Raw genomic sequence first — 16,262 nt, 5'->3', positions numbered from 1 at the left:
CCACCGCCCCCCCCCCCAAAAAGAGGCCCACACTTTAAGTTGCTTTATTAATTGCACTGAACTTGTCCTAGCTCGTGGCCCAGCCTTTTTGCACTTTCAGATCATTTAATTTCAGGGACAGTCATTTGCAGGGTGATAACGGATGTCTGAAGAATTTTTATCTCTTTGACTTCTTGGCTAGACAGTTCAAAAAGCTAGTAAAATTAAAGAGGAAAGATATTTCAAGGCAAATTCGGGAATTTATTATTCACCCCTCTGTCCATCCCGGGTGGGAGAAGTATTAATAGTATTTGATTTCTGTTGTGTCTGGTGGGTCATCTCCCTCAGTATCAGATGCAGCGCCTGCAGTTTTCCCTCACTAATTGTTTGTAGACATGTTTTGGTCACTATTATTTAGTATAACCTAGCTTTTGACTTTGTTTCAACGTTCAGTGCCGGAGGCAGAAGCGGTTGGTTTATTGACATGGAAACGAGGATCTTGTTTACTGTTACCTTAAAAGCTTTGTTTAGGTAACGGCCATTCACATCCAAAATAGTACCCTAGTCTTTTCCTAGAGGATTTGTAGCTACAGTAAGTAGAGTTGTACTTAACTAACTAATGTTTTCACTTTTGGTAGTTTTCTTTTTCGTTCGTTTTTAAAAAACAGTTGACAGGGATGTACAAAAGGTTGGGATTTGCCTTACTTCTCTCGACCCGTCCTCTCCTTTTAAGATCTCAGCGTGTACACTTGGCCCACAGAAGATCTCTCATTGTGGTATAACACGCTGTTACCGCAATACCCTATACAGGAGTTCTGAATTGGCTTCGAGTTTTGTAACTGTAGATCTATATAATTTTTTAGCGGTCTGCTTTCTTTACTTCTCCCTGCTCTCCTCTGGCTCCCTCACCTCTGACACGTTCCTCACCTTTTTTACCCCACAAACAAGGTGACTTATTATTGCAGTTGTGTGCTGATCAGCTAAAAAAAAAAAAAAAAAACTTTGGGAGAGTGTTTATGAAAAGACATATCTGTCTTACGTTTGGTCAACAGAATGGAAAATCCACACCTGTTGTATTTCTCCTGTCGACAGCTCCTAGTCTGTGCTGAATATACCTGTAGCTGTGGTAATGTTAATCTCCACGAAAGGGTAGTTTACTAGATCAGAGATTTTTGTCTGTTTTAGTTTTTGCAAAGTAATCTCTCATTTCTCAGGTGATGTTTAAAGGTGGAAAACATGCTGCAGACTTTTATGAGGTCTTTAAACTACCTTAATAAAAGTGGTAAATCTTTATGTCTTACTGGTTAGGTCCTAGGGGCTGTTAAGTCTGGGAACAGAGTTAGCTCTGGTGTGACTTTCCCCCTCCTCTGTGCTTTTTCCCAAAGCATTACTCTCCCCGCCCCCGCCCCCCATGGCAGAACTGAAAACAAGGTTGAGATTTACATTTTAAAAGGGGAAAATTTTAATATGAAAGCCAAAGCGGATAAATAAATAACTTGTAGCTGTATTCGTGCCACGCTCCGTGTTGAATTTTACCCAGAGATTTGTGACACTTAGAAAACTAATGAAAACTAACAATGGGAATATTTTTTCATTCTTTCCTTACCCATATTTTCTGTCCAACAACTTCTCCCCCCCCCCCCCCCGCCCCGAATCAGCCTATTAGACTCAAATGCTTCTGTGGGAATTGTTCAGAGTTTTAAAGCCAGTCCCTGATTCAGATCTGCAGATGTCTGATCTGGTGTACTGGTAGTTTTTCCGTTCAGACTGGGGTTGGGGTAGCGGGAATATCCTAAGTGTTGCACTAGATTCTGACTGCTTTTTTCAGTAATTTTTTTTTTTTTTTTTATCCTCTCCCCATAACAGCCTTACTTTTCTAATATGGGTTTAGGTTGCTCATAGATTTTTACCCCCTGTGATTTTGAAAATCCAGGTGCATTTATGTCCGATGTTTCCATTTATTTTAATTTATTATTTTTAAGAACCCACTCAGGCTCTGTAGTTTTTGACACCTGCTTTCTTTTGAGGTATAACTACAGAAAGAACTATCCTTTTGACTTATCTTAGGTAATTTTACTTTTGCCAAGATGAGTGAATTAATTCAAGCAGAGCATGGTGTTGCATGTTGATGGGGAGTTTTTTGGACATTGTTGACTTAAAAAGATTTTGGAATCCCCTTCCCCACCTGTGTTGTTTCGTTATCATTGAGGAGAAGAACTACCATCCAGTTCCGTGCTGCTGGAAGGGTCTTCCATGTAAATTTCAGGTTATGATTTTTTTTTTTTTTCAGTGATGATGTTCTCATCTTTTCTCCCAGCCATGCATTGCAAATTAGATGCATGAAGCCCTAATGCAAGCAAAGCCCTTGCCTGAATAAGAACACATGAGATCTGGTGTGTTACAGCATTACACATTGAAATTCATGGTGGGATGTTTCAGAAAGGCTCACTGTGTTCGTTACATTTTGGGAGAGACCGTTGCAGTTTAGATCAAACTTTAAGGAAGATTTTAAGTTGCCTGAGAAGTTACTAAAAGCTGGGTTAAAAGCCTGAGAAATGAGTGATTAATAACTAGGTGATTAGTCAGAATTGTTTTTCTTCCCTCAAAGTCATGCAGCTGACTCCTGCTTTTGCATTTTTTCCCCAGATTGACCCCAAAGTTGCATTTCCTCGTCGAGCGCAACCCAAGGTAAGTAGGAGAATCAGTAATAGGATTTTAGCGCTCCGAGGTGGTTGCCAAGGATTTCAAGTTTCCAACAGAGCACTGGCAAGGAAGCGTTGAAACCTGGTGCACACCGTTTCTTCAGGGTATCAGCACGTGGCTGTGGAGAGGCCAGGGCAGGCGCTCTGTGAAATAACCGTGCGTCTGCAAGTCAGCTGTCCCCAGGTGGGTTCTGAGCATCCAGCTGGGGGCAGGGGCAAGCCCGATCCTTCCTGGGAGGACATAGCTCCATCTGTTGCAATATTTATGCAAGTGTTCTATTTATTTTTTAAGCATCGCTGAGATTGTATCAGGAAAAGTTGGATATTTACTCGTGACTCTTTGTTGGAGGGTACTCTTCTGAGGTCTTACAACTTAGAGTTTATGGAGGGGAGCAGAATTTAAGTAAACAGCTTGTCCTTTCTTGGAAAAACAACTTTGTAGACCCATGAAGCCCTCAATCTGACAGGAAGTGTTTGGATGTATCGGTTTCAGGTTAGGTTGGGTAAATCTGGGCATACTTGAAGCCAGCAGTGCTACTCTTTGGTGCAGGTGCTGGTGCCTGGGCGGAGAAGTGCTGGAAACGTTGTCCCTTTGTAGGAGTGGTACTACAAGGCTTGCTGAAAGGCTTGAGATAGGCCTTCACCTTTTCCCAAGTGTGTAGTTAACATAATTTTCACTGAGCTTGCCAGGTGTGGCCACAAAATCACAGCTGCATAAAGCTTAAGGTGAAATTTAAAGGACCTATGGCTTCCACACTAAATTTGCACTTTTTAATTATACTTTTTTCTTCCCCGGGTAATATCGGAAGAAATACTTTTTCCGCATCTTGTGGTCTTGGCGCTCTTTCAAGGGAAAGGGGAAAAGGTGAAGCGTTTGACTGTAGGTCATAAAGGGATGGTGCTGTGGTTTTAGCAAATTCAGTTTATTTCTTTAAGCGTGGTCTCCCAGAAGTGGAACCTTTGAGCCGTGCAAAGGAAGGAATGGTTCTGTACGTTAATGAAGAAATAGTTGGCCGTCGTGGACGGTATTTTGAGAATTTCAGGCTGGAGCCTGCCATGTGATTCCCTCCTTCCTTCCTTCCTCCTTCCCTGCCTCCTTCCCTTCCTCTTTCCCTCTCTTCCCCCCTCCCTTCCCTCTCTCTCTCCCCCCTCTTTCTTCCATGTCTTCCCTTCCCTTCCCTTCCCTTCCGTTCCCTTCCCTTCCCTTCCCTTCCGTTCCCTTCCCTTCCCTTCCCTTCCCTTCCCCTTCCCTTCCGTTCCCTTCCCTTCCCTTCCCTTCCCTTCCCCTTCCCTCTTTCGAAGGAAACACAAATCCTTAAACAAAAATAGTGAAATATTTTCTTTAGGCATTTTTTCCCCCTAAAGCTTAAGCAAATAATAAGAATTAATGAACCAAAGAGGTTAGATTATTTCTGTACTGAGCACAAACTTTGGGACCGTATTAAGTGTTTAAAGGTTGCTTTCCAAACTGTGTGTGATCCTTGACATTTCAGAAGGCTTCCAGGATCAGCAGCGTTTCCTCAGTTTGGAAGAATTGCTGTTTCTTCCATAAATGTGAATCTTCAAATTTCCAGGTTAGTCATTTGATCACCGAGAACTCGGATCAGATTACCCTAGAGGGAAACTGGAAAAATCCCTGACTTGGTCAAACCATGGGTTTGACCTGTTTTCTCCTCTCCCTTGCTGCTCCTCCCCAACCCCCCATTTTTTTTTAAAACCAGGAGGACAATATTTTATTTTAATATACTCTGGCATTTGGCTTTTCACGGATGCACTGAACTTAAAAACGAGGCAATATTTCTCAAACTTGTCAAAGTGTGCCCCCCACTCCGGAGTCTGGGTTGGCTTAGGTGAATCATCAGACTTTTGGATGTGAGCTAACATTACACCAGTTGGGGAAGGACATCTTTCCATGGAATTCTAGGAATTTCATAACAGTACCTTTTATGACACACGTTACTTTACAGGGAACTTTCCTATCCACTATCTCCATCTGAATCCCAGGTCCTGCAACACTGAGAAATCATCTACTCTCAGTTTGCTTATCTGTAAAATGGGAGTGATGACAGTCACGCCCTCAGAAGGGGGTCGTGAAGAGTAAAAGAGCCTGGCACAGGGTCAGGGCCTTGAGAATTAGCATTCTCATCCTCACCAGCATCATTACTGTTGGTTTAATCACCGTTGTTGTTGTTTTCAAGCTTAACAGCCTGTGTTTGGATCCCAGCTGTGCCACTTGTTAACTGTGAATTGGGGCAAATCCTTGAACTTCCTCAAAGCTCAGTTTCCCTATCTCATTGAGTTTTGGTGAGAAGTAAATAAATGAAGAAAGGTAAAGTGCCTAAAAAAAGAGCTAGCGTATGATAAAACATATGTGGGATCTGCTGTTTTAGTTTTTTTAACTTCTTTTATTGAAGTACCGTTGATTTACAGGGCTGCGTTAGTTTCTGGCGTACAGCAAAGTGATTCAGTTGTACATGTGCGTGTGTGTACGTATATATGTATTCTTTTCCATTCTGGTTTAGTTACCTAATGTTTTTCTTGTTATTTTTGTGAGGCCCTCACACTACTCCTGTGAGAGGTCTAGTAATAATGACAGTGTTAATTGAGTTTGTGTGCCAGGCACTGTGGTAGGGACATGATGTATTCGTATTCACCTCTGCCCTGTGAGGTGGCTGCTGGCATTACCTCCATTTTCTGGATGAGGAAACCAAGGCACAGCTGGGTTGAGAAGTGGTGTAACCTGGCTCCAGAACTGGGCCCTCTCCCGGCATTTGTCCTGCGAGGGCCCCGAGGGGTACGCAGGTGGAGTCGCTCTGAGCGGTCACCAGGCTGTGCGGAACGGAACCACAGCCGGCACCTCCGGACCTCGAGGTTCCATGGTTGGGTGATTCGCCCAGCCCCTGTGATGTCATACCATGGTGTGACACTGGTGTCCCTCAACATCGGGCCCTCCGGGCGTCTTTCAGAGGGTTCTGGGGCTGAGGATGGGATGTGGTGGTTGGGAACTGGGGCAGGGTGTGGAGAGAGCGTCTTCCTCGTTAACGGTTATTTTCCGATAGAATTTGAGTCCGACCAGGGGGATTTCAGACTGAAGGGAGTGTTGGAGGCCGAAACCCAGCTGGCAGGAGAGTAGAACGTTAACTCAAGCCTTGTTTATTTATTGTCTCCAGTAAAACTTGTGTGCGTTTGCGTTAGGGTCTCAGTGGCAAGGTGAGCTGTGCCCCTCCTCGGGGACTGGGTGTAGAGCTTGTCAATGATGCGTCAACATGTCTCTCAGTTAAGATTCATTTCTCTGCTCTCTGGCCGTCCCTCCGTGCTAACACTTGCCAGAGAAATATTCCGTGGAGGTGTTAAAACAAGACTGGTGGAAAGAAACTGTAACTGAATACAAAAGAAAATCCACGGCAGCGAAGAACAGATTTCATATTAGGACTGTCATAATATTCTTTAATGTATCACATAAATAAAAATCTGTTTTGACGAGAATTTTAACGAGCAACCCAAGGAAGGGTTTTGAATCCTGCAGTTCATCTCTCCGTCTTTGCGATAGAAATGTTCACATCTCAAGTGAAGTATAATGGGCATTATTAACTAGTCGAGGGGAAGCTCTTTGGAGACTAGTGGCCGTTAATTAGTGAAGTACATTTTGATCAGAAGAAGATAGGTCTGTTCTGTATCTTTCTATTTCTCCGGATGATGACTTCATTTGGTAAAATATGTAAGAGTTTCCCTCCCCTCTATCTTTAAAGATTAAAGTGGTCATGCTGCTCTAAAAAGATGACTTAATTTGAAGCCGTTGGAGAAATGGGGATGATTGAGATCAATCATGTCATATCCTTTTGTCGGTCTTTTTGGGCAGGAGTGTTGGCTACCTGGAAGAATTTTGCTCAAGCTTTTGGGTTCTTTTTCTTGTGTGGAGAAACCAAGAGACAGCCTAGCATCTTGGGGCAAGAGTGAGTCTGGGCGCAACTCACCATCTGCCTTAATTACCCTCATGTATAATAAAGCATTCCCCACTCCCCTGATTACCATTTTCCTCCTTCATTTTTCGAGGCCAGAACCTTATCTGTTTATCAAGAGAGATCTCATTTGTTCAGCCTATCTCCAGTTGCCTTTGGTCACAGCTGGTTGACCCTGGGCAAATCACCTCGGGCCCGCCAAGCCTCAGTTTCCTCCCCTTTAAAACTGGGATCGTGGAGCACCCCACATGGAGCTGTTTTCTTTTTTCAAAAATATTTATTTATTTAGGCTGTGCTGGGTCTCCATTGTGGCACGCGGGATCATCGTTGCAGCATGTTTAGTTGCGGCACATGGGCTTCTTAGTTGCGGCATGCATGTGGGATCTAGTTCCCTGACCAAGGATCGAACCCTGGGCCCCCTGCATTGGGAGTGCAGAGTCTTAGCCAGTGGACCACCAGGGAAGTCCCTGGAGCTGTTTTCAAGAGGAATGCAGAAGTCTTTGCCGGTAGCCTGGCACCAAGTAGCACCCGGCAAAGGTCTGCTGATACTATTATTATAGACTTATTTGTGTAGAATAAGAAAAATTACGATGGTGCAAATGCCCTAAGAAAATGCTTCATTGGAATGTAAGCCCCCTGACGCCAGGGGTCTGCTGATGGTTGGCATTTGGTAACTGTTAGTTAAATGAGTGTGTGGAATCCAGCCTGCATTTTTCACAGGGGAGGCAGTTGACACTCAGAGGAGTTATGTCGATTGTCACAGGCCGCATGGCTAAGTTGTGGCAAGATTGAGCCAGAAGCCGGGTTTTCCTGCGCCCTGGAAGGCTCTCCAGATGGGTTCAGCGCAGCCTGGGTGTCTCACGCACCCACGTCCTGTTCCGGGGGAGCAGTTTCTCGGCAGCTTCTCAAGGGCGAGGGGTGAGTTTTCGACATCTGGCCTCCCCTGCTGCTGTGGGTCGGGTCCTCCAAGTGTCTTGCAGATCCTGGGTGATGTGCAGCTGTCATCTGGGCAGCCACAGTTAACCGACCTGCCGGTGGGTTTCTGTCGCCAGCAGGGATGTGGTGGGGTGTCTGCAGCCCTCGTCCGCAGCAGCGAGGGCCTCGGGGGATTAGTGGTTTAGCTTCTTTTCGGGGAGCCTGGCTGCTTCCTTCGTTCCCGGTAGCAGCAGGTGTCAGCTCAGGGGGGAGGGCACCTTCTCCTACAAATGTCCTTTCCCTGGATTTTTGCCTCTCCTCATGTGCTTTCGTTTCAGTGTTAAGGTCAGTCCACGCGGATGCTGGAGGGCGTGTGTTCTATGTCAGATGTTTCTGGCGGACAGGTGAGACCCCCGTGCCCCTCCGGGGAAGGAGAAGGAGGAATGCTCTGAGGAATCAGCTGACCCTCCTGGGTGCCCCTTGAGACTGCATCCATTCTTTTTGTCCTATTTTGTATTTTGAAACCCCGAACGTTCTCCGGCCAAGAGCCCTGAGAACACGAAACAGAGATGGGGCTCCTCATTTCTGCCCTCTTGTTTGATCTGGTGTGTTCATTTGCTAAGAGCACCTTTCATTGTTTGTACTTGCTGACTGTCTGTGTGTGCACCCACTTTCGGGGGGATTTAGGAAACCCTCCTTGGCTTCCCAATGCCCACGGAACAAACTTTACACTTAGCCTGGGCGGCAAGGTCCTTCAAGGTTTGTATGGGGGTCTTCTTCCAGCCTGTTCCCCAACTCATCTAACCTTTTGCTGCTTAGAACCTGAGTGTTCCGCCTTCTCTGAAGAGCTGCCCTTTTGTGGGTCCCCATCTGCACTGCCCTTCCGTCTCTCTACAAAACAGACCCCTCTTTCAAAGCCCGAGTTAGTCGTTACCTTTTCCACGAAGCTGTCCCTCCTTTTTCTTGGACGTAATACTTCTTTCTCTGGATTTTCACAGCACTTTACCTTTTCTTTGGTTATGGCCTTTCCAATAATAATAAATTAGCAAAAACCGTATTGATACATCCATTAGGCATTGTGCCGGGCACTCACTCATTCATTCGTTTATTCACCAAACGTTACTGAGCACCTGCCATGTGCCAGACACTTGTGTATGGTTCTGGGGATGGCGTGGAGAATAAGACAAAGGCCCTGCCCTCGTGGGGCTTTCACTCTGGTGGGGCAAAGAAGCGGTGAGCAAAGTATACAACACACCGGCCGGTGCGAGAACCTCAGCAGGGTAAGAGTGATGGGGGTGGGCACTGGCCATGTCTTTAATACATTCAGATGCCACATTCAGTGTTCAGTAATTATTTCTCAGTCTCTGCCCAGCACCGGGCACCAACCTCTGTGTTAGGCGCTTTGTTCTGAGTTTTATAGTTCCTTAGGTTCGTGCCTTATTGCCTCTACTGGACAATAAAGGCACAAGCATATTTTACTAACTAAAAAATAACCCTCAGCTTTTAGTCGTGCTCTTTTGCACACTGTGACCTCCATTTAGATAGAATGAATGCAGGATGACAATGGAGACACAGTGCTTGTCTTCAGGGGTCTTACCTCTAGGTTGGAAGGACGGGGTGCTGCCCGTGCTACAGGAGAGGATTCTATAAGCACGGTAAGAGAGGTCGGAACAGCATTTCGAAGGAGGAGTGAAGATAGCCCCTTGAGGGAGGTAGTTTTTGCCCCAGATTCTGAAGAACAGGTAGGAAGGAAGAATGGCAGGAATGCAGTTCTTCCTACTGGGGGCCAGGAGGTCAGGAGGTCAGGACCTGCAGCTGCAGGAAAAGGGTGTGTGCTGCCCGGTGCTCTAGGATGGGGCCTCGTTGGCCGGCTGGGCCAGCTCGTGGAAGGCCTTGAATGCCAGGCCAAGCAGGTGTGGCTGTGCTTTGCTGGGCAGGCGCTGGGGCACCTGTTGTGTGCGTGCAGGACCGTGGAGCTGCTCCGTACAATGTGCTGAGCTCTTTTGGACCAATGTAGAAGCTGGTCCCTGATAGGACTGTGGTTGTGCCGTTTCATGGGGAACTCCCCGCCCTGGACTTGTGCCTTAAGCATAATTCATCCTGCGTTCTTTCGACCCTTTCTTAGGAGTGATGTTCTGGGCAGATACCACCCCTGATCTGTGGGGTGTGTGGCAGCTACAGAGAGCTCTATCATTCTCTTGTTTCCGCCTTATCCCCTCCTCTCCCTTTTGCCTCCTTAACAAGGGACCGTGAAATAGACAGAATTCCAAAGTTTTGTACTTGTGATCCTGACCTTACCGCGTGTAGACACTGAGGTTTGGAAATCACAGATTGTATGACACCAATGGCTGCTCTGTGGCTCAGAGCATCCTGACCTGTGATTTCATAGGTAGTGTCTGCTTGGGGTCACCTTGGGTGAGTGGCTGCCTAGTGTGCGGGACGTGAGGTTTTGGAATCATGACTTCTGCCTTCCGTGCGGTGTGAGAGGTGTGAAAAGGCGGGGTCTTGGGCCCGAGCCCCCCGTAGTACATTGTAGTAGCAGCTGAGGATGCTTGGTCCAGTTGGGACAGTATTTGGCTCCCCAAAAAACAAGGTGCCCCTTTTCACCCTCTCCTTCAAGGGTAGATAGCATCAAGCTCCCAGCTCTCTGGGAAGTTATTCTTAGGGAGGGTACTTCTTTATTTTATTTGAATAATCAAAAAGAAAAGTCTTAAACTCAGGATAATGACGGTCACATATTGTGTTTCAGTATATGTTCAAGGAACCGTATGAGCCTCTATCAGCTTAATCTTTAATTTAGTCCTTACAACAGTCCTTGGCATTAGTTGGTATTCTCTCCATTTGACAGGTGGGGAAACTGAGTCCGAGGGGAATAAGAAGCTTTCCTAGGGCCACAGAACTAGTAAGGGTCAGGGTTGGCCTTTGGTCTGAAGTCTGTCTGAATCCCAAGTCCCTTTGCCCTCTTAACCGCTCAGCCCCACTGCATCCAACACAAGTGGGTAGATTTTACGTTCTTGCGCTTTGCCTGAATATTATAAAACGCTCAGGCTGAAGAGTAGCATTTGTTCTCCGGTCAGGAAGTTTCAAATTAGTTTCTATTGCCTATTTTTTAAGAACCTGTTTAGCACAGTTAAATGCCACTTACTAGCTACGGAGTTTTGGACAAATCACTTAATGGTTTTGCGCCTGCGTTTCCTCATCTGTAAAATGAGGATTTTAATATTTCCTACCTCCTAGAATTGTTCAGGGAATTAAGTAGGTTAACACATATGAAGGGCCTAGGGTGATATCTGCACATAGAGGGTCCAGTGTAGGCATCTGTTACTGTCCCCAGAGGCGGCACTGCCCAGACTGTAACAGGCCCTTACCTAGTAGCTCATGGGTTGATTGGTACTGTTGGCCCTTTCTAGGGGTGATGGATAGAACAGCACGTTGAGATTTGGGAAATTCTATGTCAGTGGCTCGGTCTCCTCCTGGGGTCCTGGCTCTCGAAGGGAGCATCCTTTATCTTGGGGGTGCTCCGTGGGCATTGGGAGTGCATTTCCTTTTCTGCATCTGATGCGTGTTTTTGCTGCTTCTGAGAGTGGAGTCCTGGGGAGCAGCGGGGGGACAGCCGAGACACCGCTGTGTGAGAGGTGTCCCTGTGAGCCTCTGTCTCCCAGTCCTGGTCTTTATCTGCCTGGGGGTAGTTCCACCAATGACTGATCTGAAAGCATCACATTCATTTATTTGTCACTGGCTGTGACAGGCAAGTTAATGCTAATGGATTCTTTTTTTAGCCTGTTGTCTGGGATGAGTTTCACCCAAATGTCCTGAAATCTAAGGCATTAGGGGAACGTGTAACTTTTATGGCAGGGGAGGATTTAAAAGATAAATAGGGTTTTGTACGCAAGGGCCTTAAATTTAGGTTAGGGACAACAGCGGCCAAGGAGGGGATATTGGGCCGGCCCAGAGTCCTCTTTTTAAGAAATCCATTCAGAGCTCTAAATTGCTGTTTCTGTTTCAATTATATGACAATTTCAAGGGTTTAGAAAAATCTAATAAAATGGTCTTGATGATGCATTCCGGGGACAGAGTGCTTTAGAAGATCCAGGAGAATAAATTCCTTGGGGGTCAAGAGAATCTGTTCATGCCACCCCGGGCCTTCTTTCGTCTGGGTTTTTACATTTTTATTGTTTTGAAGGGCAGAAAACGGTGTGGGAATGTATTCAGGGCTTCATCTGTATCCTCCACCGAAGTGAATTATTCTCTTTGGGCAATTGCAAATAGACAGGCCCCTGCAATCGCTAGCTTTTTTTTTTTCTTTTTAAAGCCGGCCTGTTGTAAGTGACTTTCAGAGTACGGTTTGTGTGTGTAATAATTTTGAATAAAGCACCAAAGAGAAGAAACTGGAGGAGGGGAAAGCGTGAGCAGAGAGGCCCTCGGAAAGTTTTTTTTTCTTTTCTCCAATTCAAGCTTTTGATCGTTTCCCAAGGAGCAGAAGTTTACAATGGCAGCCAGCTTCGGGCTGCCTGCAGGAAAGGAGTGCAGAAAGACCTAGTGTAGCAAAATGTGATGCTGAGTGACATTAATGAGGTGACGGCTCCAGTGGGAGGGGGGCAACTGTCCAGCGAGGTAGAGCGGTTCCCAGGACTTGCCCTCCGCTGAGCGTGTCTCCTTCTGCACACGTGTGTGTGTGTGCACGGCGCACTCGAGTTTCCTGTCTTCCAATGGAAGTTGTAACACCAAATCCCGCTCAGGTGGCTGCAGTGTTCTCCACCCTCGAGAGGCCACGTGTGGCGAGGGCTGTATTCCCACTTACCGAAAAGTCAAGTGTTCAACCGGGAGGCATTTTGTTTACCTTCTGAGCATCTGCTGGGGCCTGGGTGGGTGGCTGGTGAGGCCGCCTTGGAGCACCAGGGCCAATATCCTCATCTCTGAGATGGATTCCAGGGAGGCGGGAAGAGAAGGCCTGTTGGCCAATGGCTTTTTTTTTTTTAAAGCCCTAGCCTGATAACATTTCATATTGATGGTATAGATGGAATATTGCAACAACTGCTTCTTAAATATTTTAGTGCCTTAGAGAGTATTTCCATGTTGCTCTTGTGCAAGAATTTCCAGTTACTCAAGAAAAGCTGCAACATTTCAGGTAGATTACCTGGTAAGGAGATGGGGAGCCTGAGTCTTGCTGCCTTACTGGATAGGACCTTGGGAGGGTGTACCTGGCCCGGTTGTCAGGCACTTCCAGAAATGAGGCTGGAATGTCTATCTGATTCCTCATCCTGGTGTTGACATGAACCTTCTAAAGAGTAATGGGCAAGTGTTTGAAAATCTGCTGTGAGGGGCTTCCCTGGTGGTGCAGCGGTAGAGAGTCCGCCTGCCGATGCAGGGGACACGGGTTCGTGCCCCGGTCCGGGAAGATCCCACATGCCGTGGAGCGGCTGGGCCCGTGAGCTGTGGCCGCTGAGCCTGCGCATCCGGAGCCTGTGCTCCACAATGGGAGAGGCCACAGCAGTGAGAGGCCCGCGTACCACAAAAAAAAAAAAAAAAAAAAAAAAAAAAAATCTGCTGTGAGAGTTTTAAGAAAAAAATCTACCTGGGACCCGGAGTGGGGTGGGTGGGTGGAAGTACAGCGTGCATTTATTGGCACATGCCTGTTTTTGTGTTTTTTCCTTTCAACTCAGTTCCCTCTGGAATATCTCTCGAATATGTCATTTTTGTACCTAAAGGCAAACAAAAATGGTTAAACTTACACACATGACACTTAATAAAAGCCAGCCAGTAGGTTCATTGTCTCTTTTACCTGGGAAAAAGGGTCAAATTAGGATGCCTGAACCTAGGAAGAGATTGGGCTGTGAATCTCCACAAGACTGCTACATGTATCTGTTTCCTCTTCTGTTTTCAAAGCAGATAATTGGTTTTAGTAAGAACTTCTGACTTGATTAGGGGACCCTTAGGAAATTAAAGTGTGTTTGAATTTCACAAGTATAATTTTAATTATACAAATTTTGCGTTTTTCACTAGGGAGCCAGGTTCAGAACTTGTTTTCCTGTGCTAATAGGGGTAGTAAAGCTGATTATGGCAGAATGCCTTACTTAAATCGCTTTGAAAATAAAAATCCACTGATTTGATCATTGTTTTTCCCTGCAGTACACGATGTTCAGGTTAACGTCCGTACGTGTCCCATGTCCTCGTTAAAAGTGATTTTTCACTGGATCCGCACAACTGTAGAACCCGACTGGCACAGTGGGGAGGGGGAACCTCATTATGAATTTTTCTGCTGCACTTGCTGAAAGAATTCTATTAAAGTGCTTTTGAGCACAAGTCCTGCCTGGGCAGCTCGTGTTTGGCTCGCTGCCACGTTAGCATGTTGTGATTGCCTTTATCGCCACATCATCCTGTTTGCTCAAAGCCTGTGCATTCACAGCGTTGGTTCTCCTCGCTGCCCCTCTTCAGCGTGACCCCAGTGGATTAAGCAGAAGGTACCGTGGAAACAGTCACCTGAGTTCTTCCCCAAGCTGTAGGAGGTGATGGAGTGAGAATGATCAGACCCCCCGGGCATCCCCGGAGAAGGACTGATTGTGCTTATGGGAAGTGACCATTTTTCAGGGCTCTCTAGACAACCCCCCCAAGTGTCGGGAAGTGCTCTGGGGGTTTGAACTCAAACATCCTCCAACATCTCCCCCCTGTGCAGGGGCTTTAAAAGCTGCCTAGAGACCGGCTCCTCAGGCCCTCTGGGCTCTTGTCTTAGGTACTGACAAGGAGAGTTTGAATAGAACAATTATTCATGTTAGAGAAGTCGTGAGACCAGCTTGGGAATGAGTTGGGGTCATACAGGTTTGGGGCTGAAAATACGGGGGAGAAAGCTCCAAAGGTAGGCCTGATCTCACTCCATCCCCCACCCTGCACTGACTCATTGACTTTGTTAATTTTATTCCTCTCTATTGAGGTGGTATGGCTTAATGTTTGAGAGCATGGGCTCTGGAACTAGGCTGAGTTTGAATCCTTGCTCTGCCACTTAGCAGCTATGTGACCCTGCGCAAGTTCTCTAAATATTCTGTGCCTTAGTTTTGTCATCTGTAAAATGGAGATAGTGTTCGTGGGTTTGTTGTGAGGATTACATGACTTAACATTTAGAGTGTTAAGGACAGTGTCTGGCGCACAGCGCTGTGATATGTGAGTTACCGTGTTGTCGGGAAGGGTGACGTCCTGTGGCAGGTTTGGCAAAATGACTGCCTTGGTAGTTGGAGAATTGTTTTAAGGACAGCAGTCTTCTGCCTTACTATTTTTTAATTATTTATTTATTTATTTATATATTTTTTTGCCTTACTATTTTTTTAAATGTAATATTCGAGAACTGCAAAAGAGCATATATACACACACACGTGGATTGTGTTCGTATATGAATATATACGACTTGAGTGGAATTGCATGGGATGTGGATCCGGACAAGCGCGTGTGCTGTAACACACGAGGCTTGTGCTTCGATAGGAGCGCGGCCTTTGGGCTCACAGGGACCTAGTCTGAATCTCGCTGCACTAACGCTGTGACCTTAGAAAGGTGTCCACACTTTTCTGAGCTTCAATTCTGCACCTAAAAAACTGGATGATAGAGTTGTGGGTCTGAAATGAGACACTGTAGATAAGGCATCTGGTGTATGGTTGACACTCAGAACATGTTAATTTCTTCCCCGTGACCAGGGCATTTTTTTGTTTTCTTTTGTATCTTGAAACTGAGGGAGGCGCAAAGTGTTCTGTTCTTATTGGAGATGAGACTAAAAGTCAGCTGATAAGTCCTTAGCGCGCTGAGTGGAGAGAAGCAGATCTTAAGAAAGGGATGTTGGTAGCCTCAATCTACCCAGATTTTCAAGCGTAAGGCAGTACTTTTATTTTGTCAGGAACCTTAGATGGTATCAGCAAGTCTTTGAAGGTGGGCTTGTTCCTTTGACCCTCGGTGGTCCCTAGAAGCACTGGCTGGGTGGTTGAAGAGGTTTGGGGGATGCTTAGAAGGAAGGAATAACTTCAGGGAAAGACGGGCTCCCAGCTGTGAATGAGGACATTTGGGAGGGAGGGAGAACCTTGGGATGGGGGGTGTGATCTTTTCACAGAACTTTTACTTGGGGGACTTGAAATATTAGGTTTTGATCCACAAGCCCGTGAGTTCGGTCATGTGAGTGGGAGTCCGTTTGGCAGTGCTCCAGGAAATGCCCACGGGTCCCAGCTATCGCCTGCTGGGTCCCTGACCCTCAAACCTTCTGCGGGGGATGGGAGAGCCCCCCGCATCTTAGGGCATCTGCAGTTTGCCTGTCCTCATCTCTTTGCTCATTTCCAAACTCATCCCCTGCACTTCATATCTGTCAGGAGGAATCCACCGGCCAGGTGTTGCTGGAGATGGAGAGCAAGATTATGATTTTAAGTGGATCCTGGGCTGGGGGAATGGGGTGTGTGTGTGAGTGTTAGCATGTAGAGGATGGAAAGGGGTGGCCTGGAGGAGGGAACTAGTAGTAGATTACATTGACTAATTATAGGGAAAAAGCCATATTTGCTGCTCCATTAAGTGATTGCTAGGCTATGAAGCAGTTTATTGTAATTAATGCAGAAACAGCAAATAAATGTTGGGTCTGGAGTGGAGGGTCTCCAGACACCCCTCCCCCTCCAGCGCTCTGTGTTCACTGCACCCGCCATTATCCTGTAGGTAAAGAGCCTTGGGGGACGCCTGCATCTGGTGG

The 16,262-nt window shown here is 46.4% G+C and overlaps 1 protein-coding gene across 9 annotated transcripts in view; it reads left to right on the top strand.

The window, feature by feature from the left end:
* MSI2 (musashi RNA binding protein 2) overlaps positions 1–16,262 on the top strand; it is a 389,160-nt gene that overhangs the window by 2,834 nt on the left and 370,064 nt on the right. For all 9 annotated transcript variants that reach the window (XR_009560254.1, XR_009560253.1, XM_030881655.2 and 6 more), the window contains exon 5: positions 2,626–2,667. Coding sequence is in view for 7 of the 9 variants with exons in the window: in XM_030881655.2 (XP_030737515.1) it covers positions 2,626–2,667 (42 nt within the window). In the remaining 2 variants the exon portion in view is untranslated. The remainder of the gene's footprint in view (positions 1–2,625; positions 2,668–16,262) is intronic.

Source organism: Globicephala melas, chromosome 20 (genome assembly GCF_963455315.2).
Source record: "Globicephala melas chromosome 20, mGloMel1.2, whole genome shotgun sequence".
Taxonomy (NCBI): domain Eukaryota; kingdom Metazoa; phylum Chordata; class Mammalia; order Artiodactyla; family Delphinidae; genus Globicephala; species Globicephala melas.
This window is presented reverse-complemented; position numbering and strand designations above follow the sequence as displayed.